This window comes from Callorhinus ursinus, unplaced genomic scaffold (assembly GCF_003265705.2).
Source record: "Callorhinus ursinus isolate GAN/ISIS: 27379988/994484 unplaced genomic scaffold, GSC_fseal_2.0 scaffold7, whole genome shotgun sequence".
In the NCBI taxonomy this organism is placed as follows: domain Eukaryota; kingdom Metazoa; phylum Chordata; class Mammalia; order Carnivora; family Otariidae; genus Callorhinus; species Callorhinus ursinus.
The window spans coordinates 47,607,867-47,634,446 of NW_027397069.1; the positions used below are offsets into that span (position 1 = coordinate 47,607,867).

General features: G+C 37.5%; 2 protein-coding genes across 6 annotated transcripts in view; one reads left to right on the forward strand and one right to left on the reverse strand.

Annotated features, from left to right (window-relative positions):
- VWA8 (von Willebrand factor A domain containing 8) overlaps positions 1–26,580 on the reverse strand; it is a 336,853-nt gene that overhangs the window by 95,450 nt on the left and 214,823 nt on the right. For 4 of the 5 annotated variants that reach the window (XR_012378777.1, XR_012378779.1, XM_073894489.1 and 1 more), the window contains 9 exons: positions 22,584–22,692; positions 21,525–21,663; positions 20,058–20,257; positions 13,581–13,691; positions 12,617–12,681; positions 12,017–12,142; positions 10,765–10,874; positions 9,979–10,133; positions 5,435–5,630 (listed from right to left, as the gene is read on the reverse strand). Coding sequence is in view for 3 of the 5 variants with exons in the window: in XM_073894489.1 (XP_073750590.1) it covers positions 5,435–5,630; positions 9,979–10,133; positions 10,765–10,874; positions 12,017–12,142; positions 12,617–12,681; positions 13,581–13,691; positions 20,058–20,257; positions 21,525–21,663; positions 22,584–22,692 (1,211 nt within the window). In the remaining 2 variants the exon portion in view is untranslated. The remainder of the gene's footprint in view (positions 1–5,434; positions 5,631–9,978; positions 10,134–10,764; positions 10,875–12,016; positions 12,143–12,616; positions 12,682–13,580; positions 13,692–20,057; positions 20,258–21,524; positions 21,664–22,583; positions 22,693–26,580) is intronic. The other variant, XM_073894490.1, reaches the window with a different exon arrangement.
- On the forward strand, positions 3,724–4,220 carry LOC112826637 (cytochrome c oxidase subunit 6B1). Its single transcript, XM_025874824.2, has one exon. It carries the CDS (start codon positions 3,846–3,848, stop codon positions 4,104–4,106), a length of 261 nt encoding a protein of 86 aa, XP_025730609.1. The 5' UTR covers positions 3,724–3,845; the 3' UTR covers positions 4,107–4,220.

Below are 26,580 nucleotides of genomic sequence, written 5' to 3' on the forward strand. Positions count from 1 at the left end.
AAAATATCTTTTCTTTCACTGTGCAAATTAATTCCGTGGCATAAAGAGAGTGAGAAAATGCAGTAATGGCTGTGTCTATTTCAAGAAGGGGAAAGCAAGAATTTTACTCCTGGTGCTAAAAAATATTTTCACATATCAGAAAAGGCACTTTGTGGCTATAAAGCACTTTTCAAAGCAGTATTAAGGGAGTGGTGGTGGTGGTGGTGATGGCGAGCACTTGGAAAATAATCAGCATTGACGTTTACTGATTTGAAAATGAATCAGCTCGGAATACATGATTGAATTAAGGAAGTGAACACCATGGCCAGATTTCCCTCCAAACTTGGCCAAATCCTTGTCTATCCGTTTTAAACGTTTCAATGCTGTACAGAGGACAGAGGCTCAGTAAATTTCCATTACATGTATAATCCAGGTGGATTTCAAGGATAGCTGTAAGCTACGCATGAGGATGAGTTCACTAATGACTAAAGGGAAGTCAATGGCTGCGTGTTTACTGAATAGTTCCCGGGAACAGTGGGGACAGCTTCTGTGCGCAGCACCAAGGTTAGGAGGAGGTTTAAGAGTTGTCAGACAAAACAACTGAAAACACATTTGGAGGGAAGATGAAATTATATTAAAAAATTCACTCCTTTTAGCAATGTAATTTGATGTACATCTGTTAACTACCAAGTTTAATGCACTTCTGTGTTCACAGATTAAGAGTGATGTGTGGCCTGCAATAGCTCCAATGCCAAATCTTTCAAAACAGAGAGTATCACTTTGAATCCAGAGTTGTTATTTTGTGTTTGAAGAGTTGAGGTCTGTGATTAAAAAAAAAAAGAAAGAAAGAAAGAAAGAAAAGAAAAGAAAAGAAAAGAAAAGAAGAAAAAAGAAAAAAGAAAAGAAAAGAAAAAGCAACTAACAACTGGGGGGGGGGAAAGACTGGAATAAAGCAGTAAATCTCTCCCTGTCTGCATTAAACAAAAGTTATGCCATCTTTGTGAAAGCCACCAGAATAGCCTTTATAGTTTCTATTGATTTCTTTAATAAAAGGCTGATATACATTAGTTCCAGACTAATCAGATGGTTGGATTCTATTTACTTAAAAAAAAAAAAAGCCAAACTACTTTTTATACCAGTGTCAGCTCAAAGATTGCTTCTTAACCAGAGCAAAGATTTCTTATGCCATAATCTTTCCTCTACTACTTTGGAAGTTATATACTCTATCCCTAACTCACTGACATACAAACTTAATCAATATTGTATCCTTCCTCCTGAACAATGTAAGGCACTTAGAAAACTTTAACATCAGTCACTCCTCTCCTAACTTGTGGATTATAATTGTCTCATAGTTTTGATATATGCTTCTTAAAATTTCACAAACTTTTATTATTTTTGTTCCTTATAATTAATGCTTGTTAGTCATATATTTACTACTTTCTCATGTATCCTCATCTGAACTGGTTGATACCTAGGCCTGTGCACAGCTATCCTCCTGGGATCTCCCTTCGTCATTCTCTTAGGAATTTTTTTTTTTTAACAGCTCACATTTATAAAATTCTTCCTATGTGCCAGACACCATCCTAAGCACTTTATGTATATTTGAAATATTTAAGGAATACTACTTAAACAAATGAGGGGAAATAAAACTCCTAGCAACGAAGAGAAAAATTGTAAAAGATATAAACAGGCAATTCTCAGAAGAGTAAATCACAACATATGAAAAAATTCTCAAAGTTATTAAAAATTAGGGAAAGATAAACTGAAACCACAATAGAAGGTCTGATCCCTAGAAGAGTAGATAAGGATGGGGAGCGTCAGGACCTCTTTTATGAGGCTGGAACAACATTGGGAAACAATTTGGTAATTCTACTCTTAGATATATCCCTTATGAATTCTTAGCATGTACACAAGGAGAGGGGTACAAGGATATTCATTGCCTATTATCTCTAATAGCAAAAATTGGAAAGAACCTAAGTGTACATCAACAGAGACCTGATGAATAAACTACAGTGTTCAGCAGTGAAAGTAAATGAAGGAGCTATCAACGTGGATGATGACAAAGATCATCTCCTTTGACCAAACTCTAGTCAGTCTCTTCTGGATCCTCTTCCCAAATAGGCCCCAACTTTTAGGCTTCTGTATTCATCTCTCTACTGTTCACTTTTAGCAAGAGTCCTGCTAGGTCAGTTTAACTAGAATCCCCCACCCTCCACATGTGATCAGGTTCCTCATCCTCTACCATCCCCGAGGTAAGGTCTAATCACACTGGCCTGCCTTCAGCAGGAATCCTCCAGGGTTAATTTAGCCAGAAGTGTTCCTTTTCCTTGATTTCCTTTTAGTAGTTTTCCATCCACTGATCCCTATCAAAAGTTAGAAGATCTATACTACCTGATTTTGGCACTCACTATAGGGTAGTGTCAAAGCTAGAAAGTAATCGAGTGTGCTATTAGTGAAGGGATAGACACAGAGATCAATGGAACACAATAGAAAATACAAAAATAGACCCCAACATGTGTGGTCAGTTGATTCTGAGCAGAGGTCCAACTGCTGAAATTCAACGGAGAAAGGACAGATCTTCCAGCAAATGGTGCTGGAACAAGTGAATATCTGCATACAAAACAATGAGTCTCAATCCACACCTTGCACCATATAAAAAAAATTATCTCAGAATGGAACCTTAAATGTAAAATCTAAAACTACAAAATTTCTAGAAGGGAAATTTTCCCTTCATCAAAATGGGAGAAAATGTTTGAAAAGAATATTTGATAGTGGACTTGTACCCAGAATATATAAGGAACACATAAAACTCTTTAAAAAAAGTCACCCAAATAACCCAAGGGCAAAAAATCTGGGACATTTCACTAAGGAAGGTACACATGACAAGATGCTCAACATCATTAGGCACTGGGGAAAATGCAAATTAAAATCATAATGAGATACTGCTGCACAACTACTAGAATGGTGAAAGACTGGTTACCAAGTACTGGCAAGGAGGCAGCAGAACTAGAACTCTCCTTCATTGCTGATAGGAATGCAAAAGGTATTGTCACTTTGTTAAGCAGTTTGACAGTTCTATCATATAATGTAAAAATGCCATTCCAACGTATTTACCCAAGTGAAGCAGAGACTTATGTTCACTTAAAGATTTGTGCACAAAAGTTCATAATAGCCTTATTTATTATTGTCAAAAAGTGGAAATGATCCAACTATCCACCAACTTGTGAATGAATAGACAAAGTGTGCACAATCACACAAGTGACTACTACGTGGCAATAAAATGAACTACTGGCACAGGCAACCATATCATGATATTAGGTGAAAGAAATCAGACTTGAAAGAACATATACTGTATGATGCCATTTATATGAACGTTCTGGAAAAGGCAAATCCATAAGACCAGAAATCAGTTCGGTCAGGGGATAGGGAGTAGGTGGAGAGGCTGACCGCAAAGTAGCATGGGGGAGGTTTTTGGGGAGATGGAACTGTTCTTTGTCAGTTATGGTGATGGTTACACAACTGTATGTGTTTGTCAAACTCACTGAACTATATACAAACTGAACTATATATAAACTGAACCTTAATAAGAACAAAGGCATACTTTAAAAATATCACTCTGTCTGATGCATGGAGAATGGGTAGGATGGAGAAAGAGTGGAAGAGGAAACGTCAGGAGGCTGTTGAATATTCTAGTGCAAGATGGCGGTGATTTGGATGTTGGTAAGAGAACTCTAGTCAAGTGGGTGGAATCAAAATATATTAGTGAGGTTGTATCAAAAGGACACGGTATGGTCCGGCTCTGGCGTCTCTGCTGAGGATCACATTGAGCTGCGAGGTGCTGCTGTGGTGTGTTTAGAATCAGCACCATGGCAAAAGACATCAACGCCAAAATCAAGAACTACCAGACCGCCCCTTTTGACAGCCGCTTCCCCAACCAGAACCAGACCAGAAACTGCTGGCAGAACTACCTGGACTTCCACCGCTGTGAGAAGGCAGTGACTGCTAAAGGGGGTGATGTCTCCGTGTGTGAATGGTACCGTCGTGTGTACAAGTCCCTCTGCCCCATATCCTGGGTATCAGCCTGGGACGACCGGCGGGCAGAAGGCACGTTTCCTGGGAAGATCTGAACTGGCTTCACCCACCTCTCCTCTGTCCTCCCTCCTTCTCCCAGGGAGGAGAAGGGGGACCTGGGTGCATGGTGATCCCCACCCTGGGATTCTGAATCATGGCTTAACTAATAATAAATAGTCGCTGGAAAAGTGTAAAAAAAAAAAAGGACATGGTAATTTATGATGAGATTAGATAGAGAGGATGAGGGAGAAGAAGTATCAAGGTAGACTCCTGGGTATACTGAATTCTAGTACAGAATTTCTTGTATTTCCTGGGATGGTGTCATGCCCCTGTACCTTTCACAAAGGGTTCCCCCTTTCTGAAACAATTCCTGCATTTGATTCAGTCCCATTCATCTTTTCAAGGGTCAGCTCATAATCACCAGTCTGGACTATAAGCTTCTCCTTTTGTAGACACCTTGTGAATATTCCTGTCATAGCACTGTACTGAGACTGTCACTTTATTCACCTGCTTCTTCTACCTTAAGAAACATTTTGAGGAAATGGTGATTTCTTTGGAAGGAACTAATTCTAAATATCATCATATAACCAGGACTTGTCAACCCAGTAATAGATTATAATACATTTAGCATTATATTTATTAAGTCCACAGTGATAATAACGAATGTAAACACAGGACAACATGTTACTACCACTATGATGCAAATAACAAACAGTGGCTCAACGAGCAAACATTTTCATAATGATCCATTATGGTGAAAGCCCACGTGGTTCAGCGAGAACAGCCCTAGGCTTGGGACTGGAAGACCTGGTGCACATCTGGGCTCTGCTGGCCACTGGTGGGGCAGCCCTTGGCATGCCTTCTTACCTCCCTTTGTCTGCCTCCCTGCATACAAGTTCGAGAGTACACTGATGACAGAATGGGGATTTGAATAGTAAATAAACGTATACAAGGAAAAGTGATCGGCACAGGCCCTGACCTATGTTTTGCAGTAATAAATATAAGATGACCCTGAGAGCACTGCTGAGGGGATCGGTCTGCATGAGTCCCTGTGTCCATGAGTCCTTTCATCATAGCTGGCCCCATTTTCTGGGCCTGATGGTCTAATAATTTTTAAAAGTCTATTTGAAAACATCTTCTAAGTAAAGTTATTGTATAGATTGTAAGGCAAAGGAAGAAGAGTTTTAACAGCAGTGACTTCTACCATACACTGCGAGAAACTGAGTGAAAACTTTCTGAGCACACACAGGTCTTTTTAGCTACTAGACCCTGGTAGAATTATTCACATTTATACATACAGAATGATAATGATAAATTAAATATCCCTACCCAAAGCAAACTACTTTCACTACCTCAGCAAATTAGGAATTGGTAAATTTCTTACCTTTTGGGTAGACATCTTTTAGAGGGACTTCTCCCGGGGGCAGAATCCTGACTATCTGATTAGTATCTAAAAGAGTCACACAATTGCTCTGTTTTGGAGTTTCACTTTTCTTCTTTCCTCCATAGAATGTTCTGTCAGTGACACTTGGTTTATGCAAGGATGATGGCCTTCTCCAAGAATAGACTTCACTGGGTGACTGAAAGAAAGAAAAGATTAAAGTACTGAATATAGGGGTGGCTGGCTCAGTCAGTAAAGCATCCGACACTTGATCTCAGCTCAGGTGTTGATCTCAGGGTCGTGAGATCAAGCCCCACACTGCGTTCCATGCTGGGCATGGAGCCTACTTAAAAAAAAAAAAAAAAAAAAAAGAAGTACTGAAATATAGTTGACCCTTGAACAACACGGGTTTGAACCGTGCAGGTCCACTTACATATGGATTTTTTACAGTACAGTAAATGTGTTTTCTCTTCCTTATGATTTTAATGACATTTTCTTTTCTCCAGCTTACTTTATTGTACATATATAATGTTCATAACATACAAAATGTGTGCTAATCGACTGTTTATCAGTAAGGCTGCCAGTCAACGGTAGGCTATTAGTAGTTAAGTTTGGGGGAGTCAAAAGTTATTCATGGAGTTTTAACTGTGTGAAGGGGGTCAGTGTCCCTAACCCCCATGTTGTTCAAGAGCCAACTGTACTATAAACTACATTCACCACACCTGGTACAATGCAGCCCTTTAAGCGGATACCAGTGGTAAACTTATATTTCACAAGTATAAGAAAATCAAATTACTTCTTAACCTTTTTGAATTTGGTATAGAAAATAGCTGCTTTACCAACAATCATATTTTTCAGGCAAATGTGAAATAATACAACATATTTTTTATGTTGAAATGAATTATAACTAAATAGAGGGAATATAACAATATAGTCAGTTTAAAAATGAAATAAATCTCTACTACATCTACTCTCTGGCATTACCAGCATTCTGAAGTACCTGAGTGTGCCTTTCCATTTGTATTTCCTTCTGTCTGCCCTAGATGTTTAGAACTCTTCTGGAATTTTGTGTATTTTTTCCCTCTAGCTTTACTTACAATTTTTACCATATATGTATTTATCCTTCCCTACCCCAAGATCATAAATATTCTCCTATATATTCTCTAAATGTTTTAAAGTTTTGTCTTTCACATTTAAGTCCTTAACCCATTTGGGATTTATTTTTGTGAATGGCATGAGGCAGAGATTCATATTCATCCTTTTTCACACAGATAGCTAACTGTCCAAATACCATCAAATACCAAACAGCACTGATCAACATTGCTATTATAAAATGAAGTTCTGAATATGCATGCATCTGTTGCTGGGCACTTCATTCCACTCTCTTATTTATTTTTCTACTCCTACGTCCACCATTGTCTTAGTTACTGAAGCTTTATAATAAGCCTTGAAATTTAGTAGGGCAAGTATCTTTGCCTCTATTTGGTTCTTCTTCAGGAACATCTTGATTATTGTTTTGTCTTTGCTCTTTCAAAAAATTGTATGAGAGTTGGATTTGCTCTGCACCCTTGTCAGTATTTGATATTGTCAGTATTTTTTTATGTTAGCCATGTAGTAGTGTCTTATTGTGATTTTACTTTGCATTTCCCAAATGACTAATGATGTTGAACATCTTTTCATGTACTTAATCTCTGTATCCTCTTAAATCATCTGTTCAAGTCTTTTGCCTTTTTTTTCACATTTACCTCGTTATTTCTATATCTATCTAAATATAATGAAAACTGTGAGTTCACACAAATAGATTCAATTCCAATGCAACGACTGTAAGATTCATTCTAGTGTTCCTTTCTCCATCTATAACTCTCCCTTCTCCAACAGTGAGAAACTAGACTTCATTATCTTCAATATATTTACTCTCTTGCTCAGTTCCACTGAATGCGACTCATATCCCATCCCACTACTAACTTTCCCTCGCAAGCAAATGCCTTCCTTACTCTGCTTGGTCCTAATAGTCCACACTGGGCTACGCTCATGAAGGGACGCCCTCCTCACCTTACGTGGGCTCCTAAATCCTACACCAGGCTACCTCTACCTCCTCAGTGGCACTGTCTGCATCCTGCCTGGAGTTTGTTACCATCACTGGTGGTTACACCCTTCCCCATCTGGGATGTCCTCACCTGCTCAGCTTCTGACCTCTGACACCTCACACTGAGCCACTGTTTGCCCATTTTCTATATTGGATTATTTGTTTTCTTGCTCTTGAGTTTTAAGAAATCTTTGTGTGTTCTAGATACAAGTCCTTTGTTGGAAGTATGACTTGCCAATATTTTTTCCCAGCCATATCTTTTCATTCTCTTAACAGTGTCTCTTATTGAGCTGAAGTGTTAAATTTTGATGAAATTCAATTTATCAAAAATGTTGTTATGGATCATATCTGAGATGCTCAGTAGAGTGTTTAATAGAAGTGATGATGGTGAGTATCTTGTGTTATTCTTGATATTAAAAGGAATGCTTTTAATGTTTCACTATTGAGGATGATATTTGCTATAGGTTTTTATGGCTATTTGGCATTAGGTTAAGGAAGTGATAATAAGTTAATAATAATTTAGGTGCCTCCGATAATGCTATGAAAAGTGGATAGGTGACATATCCCTTTATTGATAGCTTTATGAAGAGTCAAAAGAAATTCACATAAAAGCAGAAAGGCACTGTGGTACAGGAGAAAGGATATAGGTTTGAGGGTTAAGTCATCCTTGACCTCAAATCCCAGCTCCTTTACTCATAATTTTTGTGGCCAAGGGGATACATCTTTCTCTGTTTCTGTTTCTTCATCTATAAAACCTTATAAAATTGTTTTAAAAACTGTCATGTATGAAAGGGTTTAGAATAGTGCAATGCCTGATTTTTGTATTAGGGTCTAAAAAATATGATTTTATCATAGAATGTTGAAAGGCTGCCTAACTGACCCTAGTCTTTCATTTAACAAATATTCACTAACACCTACGTGTTGGTTACCATACTAAGTAGGGGGGACAGAACTTTTTTTTTTTTTTAAAGATTTTATTTATTTATTTGACAGAGAGAGAGACAGCGAGAGAGGGGACACAAGCAGGGGGAGTGGGAGAGGGAGAAGCAGGCTCCCCACCGAGCAGGGAGCCCAATGTGGGGCTCAATTTTAGGACCCTGGGATCATGACCTGAGCTGAAGACAGACGCTTAACGCCAGGCGCCCCAGGGGGATAGAACTTTTAATTTAACAAGGTCACTAGTCCTACCAGCTATAAAGGATTTCTACAGGGTTAATACAAAGTGTCTTATACTCAGTGCCAAATACTTTTACTTTCTAACCCTTTTTTACAGTAACATTATATTTCTATACTAATTTCTTCAATCAGAAGATCAATATTTTAAATGATTCCACCTTCAGAAATATAGCTCTAGTATTTTCCCTACTGATGGCAGCAATCACTGAGAAAGCATATTAAACACAACTCTCATTTAGTCAAGGCTGCTGTAGATACTATATTCCAACAACATGTTTCATTTTCAGTTATATAATACCATAGCAAAAGCTTTTTACTTGATAATTAGGAAGACATATGGCAAAATCCTAAGCCACATATTATCCACTGGGTTTTGGATTTCAGCTGTCTTATACCCTGAAATAGTCACCATTCATTAATTATGTTAAAAATCTGAGATTATGTGAGATTGGTGTACCATCAAGCAGAGCCCATATTATCTTTAAATGATTCTATTAAAAAATAAAAGCTACAAAGGAAATTATGAAAATTAAATGTTAAATCAAAATACATGGAGCTACATCTAAGGTTATTAGATGGCATCTTAGACTTAAATAACCTTTATATTTAATTTTCCCCCATTTCCATTAGGAGAAGATGCTGTCTCATTTCACCCGAAGTCAATTACAAATAGCCTCCTCTTTACAGATAACAGTACATAACAGCAGAAGGGACCACCTAAGAGCAAATTAAGTTGGAACTATCACCATAATCTGGATGCTGCAAAGATATGATAAATCAGAGCAAAACTCAATGGAAAGTGAACTGATGTTCATGAGTGTTAAAAACATTTAATCTACAGGAATGAGAGCCCCCCCAAACTTTAAAAAATTCTAGAAGACATGTTATTTTGTTAGTCTCAAATGTTTCTCTTGACAGATTACATGAGCACACATAAAGACAACATGATGTAAAATTACAGTCAGTAGGTTAAACATTTCACTGTGTCACACAGACTCGTACGGAGAATACTGGTTTCCCCTTATTAAATTACATAATTACATTACCCTTTATTTTATTTTTTATTATTTTTTTTCATTACCCTTTAAATGTTAGTTTTAAAAAAGCAATGAAACTCTATAGGTAGAATGCATTTTCTAATGACTGATTTGGAATATAGACTTGATCCGAAATGTTTACCAGAATATCATTACATTTTTAACTAACCCTCAAATAGCCTTACAGATTATAGGCTAAACTGGAAGAAGAAATATTTATTCAATAATTGAGAAAAACTGGTGCTTACCATAAGATCTGGGAAGCCGATAACAACTGTAGCATAACTATTCTCATCTGAGAGAATTCGGTTAGGAGAGGCAATCTTTTGTCCGACAGCTGAACTCAGATTTTCAGATGATAGTTGATCACTTGAAATTGTATGAGGTATGCTGAGATCTGCTTCTGAGGTGTCAGAGAAACATTAGATACCATATGCCCCTAAAATGCTCCAGGAATTAATTTTTGCAAGATTTCATTCTTGCCAACTCGAACAGAAAAGCACAAGTTAAAAAAGAGAAAACACTTTAAATTATATTCATGGCCTTTTGTTTGAGAAAAGTCAGTTTTTACAATCAAGGCATCTTCTCTAAGTGAATGCAAGTATTTACTGAATTCAAAATTTGATTAGCAATACCTATTATCATTAATAGCATCCTGCAGGAAAGACATGAAACTGATCCAACCCAGTAATGGTATGTTTTAGTTTTTTTTCTAAGTACTATTCACTGCCCCCAAATGGTGATGAATTAAGTAGAAATCCTGAGGGTCTGTGTAAAAAAAAGAAAAGACGCTACCCTAAAAGACTAATGGACTTGGAACCTAAATGTATAGAAAAATTCTGATTTCTCAGTTCAAAAAATTCAAAGACAGAACTGAAAAGATTGTATATTCTTGTTTACTAATTCTAATGTAGTTACTAAGTTCTCTCTTTGGGCATAAATTTAACATATGTTGATGTTATTGTTCTTAAATGATTCTAGAGGACTGTAAGCATGTACCATACAGCCATAAGCACAAAGAACAGGGAATTTACCTTGTGTAACTCCAAATCCTGTGCTAGGGGGCTCCTCTTTCAACACGTAAAACTGGCAAACCCCACTATCCTCAGATGCAATGTGTGCAGGCTTACTTAAAAGGTATTTCCTGTAAACAAACAAAACATCTATGTGAAAAGCTTTTCTTCTTTAATAATTGTGAGTCCAGACTGTGAAAAATCAGAATTCCACACCCCCCCACCCCACACACTCCAAAGCCTTGTTTTTATATTCTGAGTATAATTTGCAATTTCAGAGTTACATCATGAATAAACAAATAACTTCTCAACACTGTCTCTATATAGGGAGTAGTGCAAAATAACAATGCAGTAATAAATAGGAACTAAAATCCAACACTTCCTATAAAGGGACGGGCTGGGGGGGAAAAAAAAGCAACCCTAATGCAACACACCCCCATTATCATGGAACCTGCTACTGATATGACTGTTTGATCAGCCAGCAAATTAAGTGGGAATCTGGCCTCTTATTTGTGACTAGCTGAGGGACAGAAACCCTCACCACTGTAATCCCCTTGATCTACCTATTTTTAAGAATTCTAAAATAGGGATGTATAAATAGCCAGAAATCTTTTGCAGAAGGATACTTCTGCTTATCACCCTAGGGGCAGAGAGAGTCTGTATTTAGCCAGTGGAGGTAATACATGGGGGGGGACTCAAAATTTAGTGTGCACCCTATTTATGCCAAGTGCATATAATGTCCCTTTCGTCAAGAAGTATACAATCCAATGGGGGGAAGCAACACAAACATGAACATGAACATGACTAAGTAAGAGCAACCAACTTCTAAGGGGTGAATTCTGTGAAGCTCCAAAGGCAACAGCTCTAGGACAGAGCTTCCCCTCTGAAGAGAGGATAAATCAAAAATCTATTTTGAAGTGTCTCTAGTTTGGCAAGAATACTGTGAATTCTCAATGTACTAATAGGAAAAAAAATCCAAAGAAATATGGATTTTACGTAAAAGTCATTATGTTTTTACTGTTAATTTCAATGTCATTCTCTGAAACACTTTCATAATTACTCTGTGAAGCAATATTTAATTTATTTTAGTTTTTCTCTAAATTTTAGTTATTTTAGTATTCCCCCTCCCTTTCTTCTTTTACCTACAGAGACGCCAAATTCAGAAATTGTTAAAAGACAGACACTGGATGTCAGAACAGTAAGGATGTTGGATAACTGATAAACACAGTTGAGCTATGGTATACTCCATGAGATTCTATGTAGATCTACCCACTGGTTTGTTTTGTCCTCCACCAGAAGCCACTTGTCCTCTGCTACAAGAAAAACTGTCTTGAGGTTGATGGGAAGTGAGATGGTGTGAGTTCGTCCTTCTAGAACATCCAGCACAGTCAGGGTGTTCCTGAAAGAGGAGAAGAAAGCTATCTGAAAGGAAATGGTGAGGATAATGGTTGAGTAATGACGGCACAGTCATTTCATGATCTATCATGCAATGCTAAGAAGAAGGTGTTCAAGACTAAATAATAACAAAGAAAAATGGCAATTGAGACAACGGGGAGGGGGAGGCAGAGGGAGAGAGAGAATCTTAAGCACCCAGCACAGAGCTGGACACAGGACTCATCTCACAACCCAGAGTTCATGACCTGAGCCGAAATCAAGAGTTGGAAGTTTAACCAACTGAGCCACCCAGGCACCCCAAGCACTATCTGTTCTTAGGTCTGTTTTTAAATGTTCTACAATGTGGGAAGAGTTACTTTTAATAAAACATTTGCAATTTGGTTACACTGGTTGTAAAATAAGAAAATATAATTAAATGAGGAAAGAGAGTGGACAAAATAAGGATCCCAGTTTAAATCTTCTGTAACAAAGAGCTTACCCATTTTCTTTGTAGAATACTAGCCAGTTTTTGTGTGAAAATTCTTTACACATTTTGTAAGTTTCCTAAAGACAAAACAAAACAAAATATTCACATTAAATGTGTGAGATGCAGTCATGTCTCTTTGGCTCCTTTCCCTTAAATAAAGTTCTCTGACATATAAAACATGTAATTCTCTGAGAAGCGACCTCTTTATTTAAGACTCTTATGGTAATGTGGATCAAAATATATTTCAAAATTTATTTCATCTTTAGGATAAAAATTTAAAAAATAATGCCAAATACTGGTTAGAAATAAACCTGTTATCTGGTGATTAACCGTGGAATTTATATCATGACATAAACATACAGGAAACACTGTTTTTTGTAGATTTGGATACATTGATGGCATTTAAATTATCTGTTTTTTTGTTTTTTTTCTCATGGTCTTTTAAGACTTAAGTATGCTCTTCTGCAGGGCAAAAAGTAAGTCTTACTTTTTCTGAATAGCAGAATAAATTCTCTTGGATTGGCCTAGAACTTATTTACTAGTTTAATTTAGTTAATGTATTCAAACATTTATTTATCTAGTAGGTGCAATCAGGTGTCAAACTCATCAGTTTATTACAAAAATCCAAAACATAAACACATAACTTGAAAACAGTTCAGTGACTACATGGTTAGGAACTTGTCATGAATATCATGCTCAAAAAGCTCATGATGTTCTATTATTATTATAGTTCAGTCCTGACAAGTCTTCATGTGAGTATGATGTCTACAAACAAAAAGTTACTGGTTACTTAATTATAAGTGTATCTATGTCTATTTGTATGACATGAACATCTACAAATGCACAGTAAGAGAATTCTCTTGTGCAGTGTAGTAGTAAACCAAGGATATGGAGAGGGATGGGCATGCATGCATCTTTAAGGTAGAAAGCTCCAGAAATCCTTGGCAATTTGCTGGACATGTTGAGTGTTCCTTACCGTTTCCTCCTTGTTCCACCAGGAAGGTTTCTTAGATGGACCCTCTTCTGAAGGGAGGATGAGACGTCGAAGGGCTTGGCCAGTGGTATCTAACAATAGGATGACATTACTCTGGAAATAAAGAGAAGAGTAAAAAGCTCAAGATTTGTTTCTTTTCTTTTTTCTTTCTTTTTTTTTTTTTTAAGCAGCAGCCTCTTGGCAACCTGGGAATACAGGATACAGTGGTAAACCAAAGGGAAGATGACAATATTGAAAGACTTAAGAGACACCATAAAGACACTAAATGGTTTTCCTTAATATAGAATGTAAAGTACTAGATGGTTATAGGAAGATATTTCCAATTATGTAATGCAGAATATACGTATTCTCTTTGAAGACTTTATCTTAAAACCATCTCCTTCTAAATACAGGCTACTTTAACCATGATTCTGTTTTATTATGTACTTGAGGAAATTAAGAGGATCAATAATTTTTAAAGTCCAGTTACTTTTATTAAAACTACACTTAAAGAATATTTTGTTGAAAACTGTCTTACGTTGTGCATATTAAATCTCATATTTTTCACAAATCCAGGTTTACTTCAGAAGATATGTACATGATAAAAAGATGGGTTAGCAAGAAAAGATCAAGGATCCTAAGAACCTAGTTCATAACGAGTGTTTCTTCATTTTAAAATTCACTAAGCTTGGGCGCCTGGGTGGCTCAGTTGGTTGAGCAACTGCCTTCAGCTCAGGTCATGATCCTGGAGTCCTGGGATCGAGTCCTGCATCGGGCTCCCTCCTCAGCAGGGAGTCTGCTTCTCCCTCTGACCCAACCCCCTCTCATGCTCTCTCTCTCTCTCTCTCTTTCTCTCTCTCAAATAAATAAATAAAATCTTTAAAAAAAATAAAATTCACTAAGCTTGAAGAACTCACAGTTGGTGCTGCAATAATGTTCAAACGGGAGGTTTCTCCAGCAGTATTAATCACAGTTTTGCAAATGAAGTAATAATCTCTCAGTAATTAGCGTTTTTTTCAAGAAAAACATTTTTAAATAAATCTTAAGCATTAAAATCAATGAACAGAAACAAATGAATAAGAACTTAAAATTGAGAAAGCCAGAAAAGGTGAAATATTTTATTCTTTTATTATCATTTTTTAAAGATTTTATTTATTTGAGACAGAGAGAACATGAAGGGGGGGCAGAGGGGGAACCAGACTCCCCGCTGAGTAGGGAGCCCAACATAGGGCTGGATCCCAGGACCCTGGGATCATGACCTGAGCCGAAAGCAAACGCTTAACCAAAAGGCGCCCTATAAGATGAAATACTTTAAAGAGATGCAATGAACTTGGCTTTCTTTGGTTAAAATTTAAAGATGTTTGAAGATTAGACAAAAAGGTGTGCAAAAAGGGCACCTTTAAGTTGTCAGGCCTCATTGTTATGCAATTGTCTTCTTGTTTTTCTTTTAAATTTGAGGCTCCTCCAGTTATCCTAACCCCTATGAACTTTTCATTTCAAAAACTTTCTTTGGGGAAAATGAAGTTATAAGGCACCCAAAGAATTAATATATAGTTTGCAAAATATAGGAAACAAATAAGAAATGTCTGTTTGCTTGTCCTTTAGTATTTACTGAGCAGCTTATGTTTAAAGCACAAAGGAGAACACAATGATGAATTAACCATGACCCTTGCCCTGTCTTACGTAGTCCAGTTGGAAATAAAAAGAAATGCAAAAAAAGATTGATGATTCATCTGCAAATCTGGGACCTTATCGTGTGGTTTCACGTTTATTTGACTAGCTAATTGTATTGAAGTGCTCAAGCATCAAAGTCATATTTGTACCACATAGATTCCTTCTCTCCGAATCTCGGCTGTATTAAAAAATCCTACTAAGCGTGTTGACAGAGCCTAAACTTCTCTGCAAACACCACTCTTCGAGTGCATCATTGGTATAATACGCAATTCTCCATTCAGAATGTGTGTTAAGGATATTCTTTTTAAAATCATCATTTCCTATGAAAAGTATTATTTCTGGTCTCTGAAAGTTTGAAAATGATAGCAATATCTTAAAAGTTCTACTTAAGAAAATGTATTGTTAAAAATTTACAGTCTCCATTCTAGAGTAAATCTTTTCTAGCAAGTATTTTTTAAAGGAGAAAATCTTTCTCATATGATAAGTATGAACATTAACATGAATTCTTAGCACTTTAGCAATCTGAGATAATATTAACTCTTCTAAGCACAAGAAAGTCCTAAAAATAGTTTGATTCCAAAACATGATTAAGCAGAAGAATAAGCAGATGATTAAACAGATATGATTAAGCAGAAAAAATAAGTTAGTATGGTTTTGCATTTTTCTTCCAAAGGGTCTGATACTTACATGTTCATTATTTGGCATAAGTGGACTGAAAAACTATATCTTTCTAAGTGACAGAAAACATATATATTTCCAGCCATTGTTGTATTTAGACTGTTTTAGAAGCAAATGGCAACATGAAGGAGTTCTGTTGCTCCATCCTTTTAGATGTTAATGGCTTCCTTCTGTAAATGACTAATAATATATTCTGTCTGAGTTTAAAAATAGAATTTTGCGTCACATCTGAGTACATGTAACTGTGGCTTTGGGGCTCCTTTAAGGGGGCAGGGAGAAGAAGCAAGTGAGCAATTTTAGTATGTTTGTATCTGACTGGGAGAAAAGTAACCTCTGGATGACCTCAATGTCCTAAAGTCTGAAATTCTAAACTTTGTACAAATGAAATAAGTAATCTCATGGCAGGGGAGGGGGAAGGGAGGAGGGTCTTTATTTTTAGGCATGGCAAAGTTTCCCTTTCCTCACTTAAGATTTTATTTTAGCAAGGAAGTTTTGAGCAACTTTTTTAGCCAGGGAAATGCATCCAGAGCAAAGCTTTATAAAGATAAGGCACAGAGGAATTAATGGGAGTACTTCTCTACGATATTTTAGCTCTGCTTTCAGGGAGGGCAGAATGGGGAAAAAGGAATTGAGGGCAGTGCACTCATTTGCTAGTTGATTAAAATTATTTACCATGTGTTAAATTTTATAGACACATGCTGTTCATTTGGAATCAAAGAGGTCTTAGCCTCCTAACAGGGCCATAATATAAAATAGGCAGATAAGATACTCTCTCTGGGTAAAGAAGAGGCAATCAGAGTCCAGTGGAAGTATTCCTATAAGATGTGCATGCTTGCTCAGGGGTGCTGAGGTAGTTTTCTAGAAAATGGTTCAGACTGTGGTCAAAGGGCCACGTCAGGTGGTAGAATGCAAGAATGCCAGGAGGCCAAGGGCTGCTATGGAAGTCTTTGCACTCAACAGAGTATTAATCAGCGATGTTGCCAAATAGTTGGATCTTTTGAGAAAATTTAATACTTGCTAGGAACCTAAAAATCTAGTACTTTCAAAGAATTGGTATATCTAGATTTGACAGTTAATTTGACAGCTGAAAATTCCAGGACTGTTTGAATAAATACTCCAAATTTAGATTCTTACTGAAATGTGATTGGCTTACTGAATTAAAAATCACCAAGATATCATGTGCTTTTTATGACAGACTCTTCTCCTTATGGAATTCAATTCAATGGCATTGATATTTTATTAGAAATCTATAAAGTAAAACCCTTATTCCATGTGAAAATTTTAAAAAAAGTGAAAATCAGAAAAAAATTTAACTCAGAATTTATGATAATTTATGCAAGGCCTAAAGTTAAAGTTGACTTACTGACTCAGTGAAACACTGACATGTTATTTATGCAATATTTCCTCTTGATTGGACATGGTCTAAAAATATTGTTTCTTGGTAACTCTTTGCTCTCCTGGTGACTTTAAATACTTATAAATAACAACACCGCATTTCTTTAATATCTTCCTATTGTGAATACTTTTTAATTATTCAGACTATTCTTTTCTCCAAGTAGCTGCTGTGAGTGAGATGGTGGATGAAGTTTAATTCTGGTGGGGCCAATCCAATTTGGTTTGAATCTCAGTTTTACCATGTATCTACTGGGCAGGTTATCTAAACTCTCAGAGCCTCCATTTCTCCCATTTAAATAAGGTTAAGGGCAGCCTCAATGTGCTACTGAAATAACATGAAATAATGTATGTCATCTTTTATTTGGCACATTGCCAGCATTTAAAAATTGATCCTTCTCCTTGAGAGGCTCATCACTTGCTTTCTGGGATACCACATTCCCTAGTCTGTCCACTTACTTCACTGGCCACTCATCTTTAGTCCCCTTGGCTGATTTTCCCTGTATCTCCCTGATTTCTTAATATTTCATTGCCCCAGAGCTTGGACTTCTCTACTCACACTCACTCCCTTGGTGACCTCTTTCAGCCTCATGGTTTTCAGTAACATTTGTCTGCCAAGGACTCCCAAATTTATATTTCCTGTTCTGATCTCTCCACTGAACTCTAGGCTCATCTACTTGGATGTCTAACAGGCATCTCAGATTTAATCAAATGTCTAATCCCTCCCAAATCAATTCCTCATCTCAGCTGATGGAGACTCTGTCCCTCCAGTTGCTCAGGTCCTAAATCTTGAAGTTGCCCTTAATTAACTATACCCTCTTTCACCCCATGCATTTGATCTGTTAGGAAATCCTGTTGGTTCTACCTTCAATATACATCCAGAATCCATCATTATTGACAATCTTCATTCTCTAAACTGCAATGATCTATTGCTGGATCAGTGCAAAAATTTCTTAACTAGTCTCCTTCATTCTGCCTCAGCACCTACAGACTATTCACTGCAGAGGAGCCAGAGAAGTTCTTAAAAATATGCTACTTAAAAAAATGCTACTCTTCTGCTTAAAACGCTTAAAACACTCTAACACCTTCCTCTTCCACCCATAGGCAGGGCCCAGGACATTACAATGGTCGATGAGGCTCTGCACAATCTGCTTCTCCATCCCTTGCACCATGCCCCTTCCCCAATCAGCTGAGCAACCTCTGTGACCTCACCTCCCTATACTTTCCCCCTCACTCAAATCTTCCCCACCACACTTCTTTAAAGATGGAACAAAAGTATGCTCCAGCCTCTGGGCCTTTGAACTTACAATTCCCTTTGCCTAGAACTCTCTTATTTTAGATATCTGTTCTCCCCCTCACTCCCCTAAAGTCTTTGCTTAAGTATCCCCTCTTCATTTAGGCAATCCCTGCCCATCCACCCTATTTTAAATGGCAATCTTCCTCCAGCCTTCTCTTTTACTGTCCCTTGCTTCTCATCTTCTAACTTGAAATATAATTTAATGATTTCTTTTGCTTATTGTCTATCTCCCTGCACCAGAATGTAAGCTTTTCAGGACAAAGATTTTTTGTGTTTTGTTTGCTGCAGCATCTCCAGGAATAGGCACATGATATATATTTGCAGAATGAATAATATGCTCGGTATGGTGGATACTAGGTGGATAATAGGTATGCAAAAACATTACACTTCCTTCTATTGGTATAGTACAGAGTAACTTAGACCTTTAGAATTCTCACTAATTGCAATACAGTCTGCTTTTTGATCTCTACCTTCTGTTTGGAATTATTTTAAGCTTGACTCTAAGCATCTGTAGGACCTTGAGCATCATTACATACCAAAGGATCTCAGTGTAGTCTTGCAGTAAACTGAAGGTTTATGTCCTACCAAAATTCGTATGTTGAAATCCTAAACCCTGATGTAGTAGGAGGTGGGGCTTATGGGAGGTAAGTAGGTCAGGAGGGTGGAGTCTTCATGAATGAGGTTAGTGCCCTCATCCATGAGGCACCGAGGAGATCCCCTGCTCTTTCTGCCGAGGGAGGTTACAGTGAAGACACAGCGGTTTAGGAAGTGGATTCTCACCAGACACCAGATCCAGATCTGCTGGTCCTTGATCTTGTTCTTCCCAGCCTCCAGAATGGTGAGGAAGCATTTCTGTGGTTTGTAAACTAGCTAGTCTGTGCTCTTTGTCTGACAGTAGCCCGAACAGACCAAGACAAGTCCATTCACTATATTTATACGGCTATCTCTACATGAAGAAGGTCATTCAGGTTTCAGATAAAATGTCATCATCCAAGAGGAGCACTCTTTAATACTGTTCACTCTTCCACCTCCTCCTACCCCACCCCTATCACTCCCTAGGACATTACCTTGTTTCTACACAGCACTTAATCACTACCCGAGACGGGTGCATTTATTTGTTGGCTTCCTTTGTCATTTATCTCCCCAGAGAGAATGTAAGCTTCACAACAAAGAATTATCTGGCCTCAAATGTCATCAGTCCTGAGGTTGAGAAATCCTAATTTACAGGCTTCCAGAATCACAGGTCATGTCGAAGTCTCTGCAGAGAGGAAGATATTAGCCTACCTTTGCGGTCCTGACAAAACACAACTCTGATCCCTCTCCTTGATCTTTACGAAAGCAGTATTTTTACTTACAGGCTGCAAGTCACTCTTGCCTTTTCCTTCACAGAGCTCACTGTTGGCATAATTGTACCATGTAAGCAGCCTGGGATGCCTTACCTGCTGCTCATGGAGAATCACTTGACTCTTGAGGGGATTTCCCAGTGGTGCCACTGTCACAAATGGGTGCCAAACTCTACTGGTCATTCTTGGGAAGACGTCAGAAAAGTCTGCCAAGTAGCCACTTTTTCCAGACATGTTCATAAAGTATAAGGTGATGGGATTGCATGCAACTACGTAGAGGGTATTTTCCTCATTTTCTGTAATGACAAAAAGGTGTTAATTTTGTGGTCTGCATGAGATTTTCTGACTGGTCAAGAGGTCCGGTGAAATCTGAATCATGAGACAGTGCACAGTTGGAACTCAGAGGATGACTTGTAGACAGACTGATTAGGAGATAGACATATATAGAAATTAACTCTGATTCTAAGCTTTTCTCTCACAAATACAGAAGAGGTGAAAAAGCAAAGAAAAAACAACAAAAACTCTAGTCTGCATATGCGGACAATACTGAAAGAGAGAGTTAAATGATAGGAAGGGCAGCATCTGGGTTTTGTTTTTAAGGGCTAATTCTGACTAACAGCAGCTGCCTGGAAGGTTGTTTTGAAACGGCAAAGGCCAGGACAAGGTTTCACCAGAAAAGCGTCCTGATTAGCCCAGCCTCTCGTAGGCGTGGGCCGAGGATCACGGCATACTTACTTCCTATCCCAAAAGATGCAACAAGGGCCAAAGTTCAAACTTTATCCACAAAATCCATATTTATTCTCTACTAGTGAATGTAAAATACCTTCACAAGAGCACCAGTCTGTTACCAAAAAACTTTGTATATTTTTAAAGCACATATTTTTATTCAACAAAGCTGATTTTAGGAATAAACAATATTCATAGAAGTTATATGAGCAAAAAACTTGCCTCTGTCTTTTCGCCTCAACAATCCCCATCTTAGGCAAGTGACTTTCTCCTTTTCCTCTGTCATCACCTCTGTTTAACAGGATCTTAGTAACTGCCATCAATTGGAAACTTCTGCCAAAACGTACCCAAGGGCACACTGCATGAATCAGTAGGTAATGGCAATAGTCCAGAAATGTAGATGCCAAAAATTCACATCCTTTATTTGCCATTCTTTACAATAAGTTTAATGATTGCAAATTACTCCAGCCCTGCTTTCGTAGTTCATGTAATCATCAAACTGGAATCCCAGCCCCCAAATCCACTGTTTCTCTTTTTCTTTTTCCCTTCTATTTTTAGCACAGGCCTGGGTGTGTTTAACTTTGTGCTACAACTGTAATGAGTAACAGACATATGCATACAAACTTAGCAGGGCCTATGTGGATACCATAATAGTATTTTGTTAGGTTGTTATAGGAAATTAGTTCTAAATTACATACAATTACTATCCAATCCAAAAATGACACAGTTACTGAGTCTATCATGGACTTCTTGATGTTTAGAGGTTCTTTTAATCCCTCTTTTTAAAAAAAAAAAATCAGTGCAGGAAGGAAAAATCAAAAGAATAAATTGACATACCACGTGATGTAGCAATGTCACAGATTAAGTTAATTTCATCCAATGGTAACTTCCAGGAGGCACATTCTTCAGTAAAGGTTTGCGATCTTTCTTCATATCTTTCTATTGGATACTCCTGTATGTTTATAAGGGCTGGACCCTATAATAAAGTAGTTATCTGGGTTAAGGAATTTAGGTAGTTACCAAAATGTAGAAAGGCTAAAGTTCTTCGAAAATATAGAGTGTAAATTCAAATACTCAATCAACATCATGAATTACCGCATCTAATTTTATTGACTGACATGGTACCTATAACAATAATACCACATACTTGCATTTATAAATGCTTTCATTTGTGCTGTTTTAATTTCTCACTTTCTTTTCGGTTTACTCACAAAATATACCAGATGTAAAATCCCATAGGTTTCTCATTACTTCATTCCTTCCTAAGCCAAGAGCAAGTTTGAACTGCAAGTATTAGGACCCAGGGCTGCTTTTGTGCGACCCCAGCAAATGGAATAGCAGCAGCAGAATCTGCATGGCCGGAAACAGTTACTATCTGGCCCTTTACAGAAAAAGTTTGCTGATCCTGCTTGGCTATGTAGCTGCCAGCAACAGGGGTGGTGGTAGAAGCAGAAGCACTGATCTTGAGACTAAAAATCCAGTGGTGGCCCGTTGACTTCTGTTTCTTCTGTCCTTTCTGATGATTTTATAAGCATCCAATTCCCCACAGTAAATCCCTTTCTGCTTGAAATACCTAAAGGAGTTTCTGTTGCAACTAATGATTGATACTCTTTCCCTTTGCCTTTTTACACGGAAACAAGTATCCTGGAGTCAGTGTCCTAGGATAACACACAACATACCTGACTCTAACTCAGGTTAGCTCTTAGGAATTCTATTAGCCACTAGGAATGATCTACAGTGAGTTCCTCAGAGGCCAGACTGGCTTGAGAGCTGGAGAAGCTAAATCTAAAATAACCTCAGAACAAGTCATTTCTGAGACTGTATGGGCTTTTCCCAGGGAAGATATAGAAAAATCTGTAACATTCAATATTTTAACGAGGAAATAATGATATCAACCTTTATGTCTATATGATGAGTTTCTGCTGGACACAACAGTTTTTGTATTCCATTTCTTGACTGACCAATTGTCCAGTAGCCCATGAACGTCTGCTCTGGCAGAGGCAACCTGGCAAGGATGATTTGAAAAGTGAACATTTCTTCTTGTTTCTAAGTCATTTAAAAAAAAATAATGAGCCGTCTATTATCAACCACACGAACAAATTTAAAGAACGCTTCACTTAGAAGTGAGTTATGTTTTATTTTATTAGAAGATAGTCTATGGTATGACATTTAGAATATACTTTAAGAAGAAGATGACACTCCTGCCATTTGCAATGACATGGATGGAGCTAGAGAGTATAATGCCAATTGAAATAAGACAAAGAAGGACAAATACCATATGATTTCACTCATATGTGGAATTTAAGAAACCAAACAAGAAAGGGGAAAAAAAGAGAGAGGGAGAAATCAAGAAACAGACTCTTAACTATAGAGAACCAAAGTGATGGTTACCAGAGGGGAGGGGGTGGGGGTGGGGAAATAGGTGATGGGGACTGAGGAGTGCGCTTGTTCTGATGAGCACCCGGTGATGTGTGGAAGTGCTGAATCACTCTATTGTGCACCTGAAACTAATATCACACTGTATGTTAACTAACTGGAATTAAAATAAAAACTTAAAAAAAAGATTTCACATTTCTGAAACTCAGAAGGTAAGGTCCTATTCTGTTTTTACCTTGATGACAAATATAATTAAGGTTTACATATTTTCTCCTTGAATTGGTAAAATACTTAGTAATTTAACACCTCAATTCCTAGTGAAGTACAGGAAGGACTCAGAGAAAAAAATGAAACAATCCATCTATTGTTTTAGTCTATTCTTCTAAATTTGGAATCAAATAATAAATAGTACACAATACTACAAGTCACATATTTCTAAGTTGTACAGGGCAAGTTTCATAGAGTGTATTTTAGTACTTTCATCTTCCCTCCCCCTCCTCCTCTTCTTCTTCTTCTTCTTTTCCTTTGAAGTATAATATACATACAGAAATGTTCACACCAATGTATCACTTAGCCCTGAATGCACCGCTGTATCCAGGTCATTATCTCCACTAAGGGAGCTACTATCCTGACTTCGAATGGAATTATTCTGTGTTTAGACTCCTTTTTATTTAAAGTGACTTTTACATAAAGTGATTTGTCAAAATACGGCAATGCTAAACTATAAAAGCACAAATTTTTGAGAATAAAGCCTTCTCATTTTAATCATACTATCTCTTCTTCGAATCTTTTTTTTTATTAAAACTCTTTTTTAAGATTTTATTTATTTATTCATGACAGAGAGAGAGAGAGAGAGAGAGAGAAGCAGAGGGAGAAGCAGGCTCCCAAGGAGCAGGGAGTCTGATGCGGAACTCGATCCCAGGACCCTGGGATCATGACCTGAGCCGAAGGCAGACGCTTAACCATCTGAGCCACCCAGGCGCCCTCTTCTTTGAATCTTTAAAAAGAGAACCATTACTTTGTCATTTATTATAAATTTCTTATTCTATGGTAAGTTAAGGTAAAAAATGATTCAGAGTTAAAAAGTCATTTAAAAATAAAGCATGTGGAACTATAAATTGAAATACGTGCTTGGAATGAGTTTGATGATTATTAAAAGAGTATATATTAAAAAAGAGTATATATTTTCATTTAGTAATTATTTTATTTTCACTAAAAGGAGTACACATATTTCCCTATGCGTAATACGACCATGTAAGGCTCAGATAGTTTTTGCATAAAATAATGGAACCAAGCATTCTGGTAATAGGCTTCTTGTCCCTTTGAAATGCTAATGTTTAACATACACAGAAAAGAATTTTACAGCAAAATTCTTCTAATTCATATGACATAAATCTCTCAAAAGGAGGTATGTGCTTTTTTATCTATCATCTAAAATACATTTTAAGTGTCTGGACAATTACCCAGATTGGTCAGCCACTTCCCTATTTTTACTAGAAATGAGGTGGGAGGGGCACTGAATCAGGGGATTTACGGTTATTGTGTTTTTTCTTTTAAATGTAATAAAAACACATTTCAGTGTCAAAAGGGCAGATCTTGAAAACATGCTGCAGACTAGACTCTCTCTCTCCTTGTTTAGGGAATGAACAGCATTCTTCACTTGTTTTCAGCAGTTCACCAAAGGAGAATTAGATCTCCAAATAGAGAAAGAGAAAACAAAGGACGGACACACCTAATTTCCCTTTAGACTGGAGACAGTGTAACAAAATGCAGGAGGCCTGTGTTCTAGTTCTTCTATTAACTAGCTCTGCAAATGTGGGAAGAGAAAAGTCAGCTAATTTCTCCGAGTGTTAATTTCTTCCTTTGTGAAATGATCTGCAAGGTTCCTTATAGATTGAGGAGTCTCTGATGATCTATCACGGGAGCCAGTAGAGGGAAGTGTCAGTGCTAGATTCAAGAGCCTTGCAGTACCTTTGTGCTCTGAAGTGAAAAGACTCAGAATGAAAATACCTATACCTACCAACAGGATCAGTGCTCTTGATAGATAAGTATGCTTTATTAAAGCTTATAAAACAGGCTCTAAATACATCCCAAATTAGCTCTTTGAAGACAAGAGAAACAGTTACATATCTTGAAATCTAATTAGAAGTAGACAATTGCTTTAAAAAATGATCCTGGGTTGACAGGTTATCTACCCTAAAAAATGGATCTAAAATAGCCTTTAATAATCTCACAAAAATATACAGATGCTTAAAAAAAATTCACCTCTTGAGAAAAAGTAACTTTATTCAACTTCCAGTTTTTATGGACAATTTCTGGGATGCTCATGAAATCTGGTTTGAACTTGCAAACTCATTCTAAATAACACTCATAGAAAATTAGGCTGCCTGGTTCCATCTAAAAATAGCACTAGCTGTTTGATTGGCAGCATGTGGGAAGAACCCTAAGGTACCCATATAGAAACTATCTGGAACCACATAACAAGATTGCTATTGGCAATAACGGCTCAAACCAAAAGACACACAGTGGGTATTCTGGAGTCATACAACAAACTGACTCCACCTTGCTTCTTGGTAACACGAAGTGTTGTCCTAAGACTTTTCCTGTGGGCTCCAGACTGAGGTAAACCAAAGCCCCTCATTCATTTTTCACTACTAAGTCCTCCCCATAAGCTGTGGAAAAATGTATTACTAACTCTTTCCCCTTCAATAAGTCAGTAGTCAGGGGAAAGGGGAAGCATTGTATTTGGGTGCATGAGGAAGCTTTGGAATTGGAAACATAATCAACACTAATTTGGGGCTAACTCTAAACGAATAACCAGTTAGCAAAAGACCCTATATTCCGTTACTAAAATCTGTCATCCAACTTTAACCACACTTAAATTGTTACACCTAATTTCATGGAAATGACAATGGTATTTTCCATGATTTTTAGATCTTGACACTTGTATTGTTTAACTCTATTAAAGTCTTAGCTGGAATAATGTCTGGATTTGATTTTAAGGGGGAGGAAGATGAACTTAAGGCCTATAAATAGCACTACTTTTTATCTTCAATGTCTTTCATGAATTTATGTTTTTTAAAACAATGTTTCAATTCATATGTTGTGATGTTTCTTAATCCCTGGTGGAAGTATTAATAAAGATCTAGAAGTTTTTTGTTTTTTTTTTTTAAAGACTTTATTTATTTGACAGACAGAGAGATAGCGAGAGCAGAAACACAAGCAAGGGAGCGGGAGAGGGAGAAGCAGGCTTCCGCAGAGCAGGGAGCCCGATGCGGGGCTCGATCCCAGGACCCTGGGATCATGACCTGAGCCTAAGCCAGACGCCTAACGACTGAGCCACCCAGGTGCCCCTGGAAGTAAAAGTTTTCACTAAAAGTGGGGCGCCTGGGTGGCTCAGTTGTTAAGTGTCTGCCTTCGGCTCAGGTCATGATTCCAGGGTCCTAGGATCGAGCTCCACATCAGGCTCCCTGCTCAGCGGGAAGCCTGCTTCTCCCTCTCCCACTCCCCCGGCTTG

Bases quoted from the DNA above. Each gene is read 5' to 3' on its own strand.
- LOC112826637 (XM_025874824.2), top strand. From the start codon at position 3,846: ATGGCAAAAGACATCAACGCCAAAATCAAGAACTACCAGACCGCCCCT.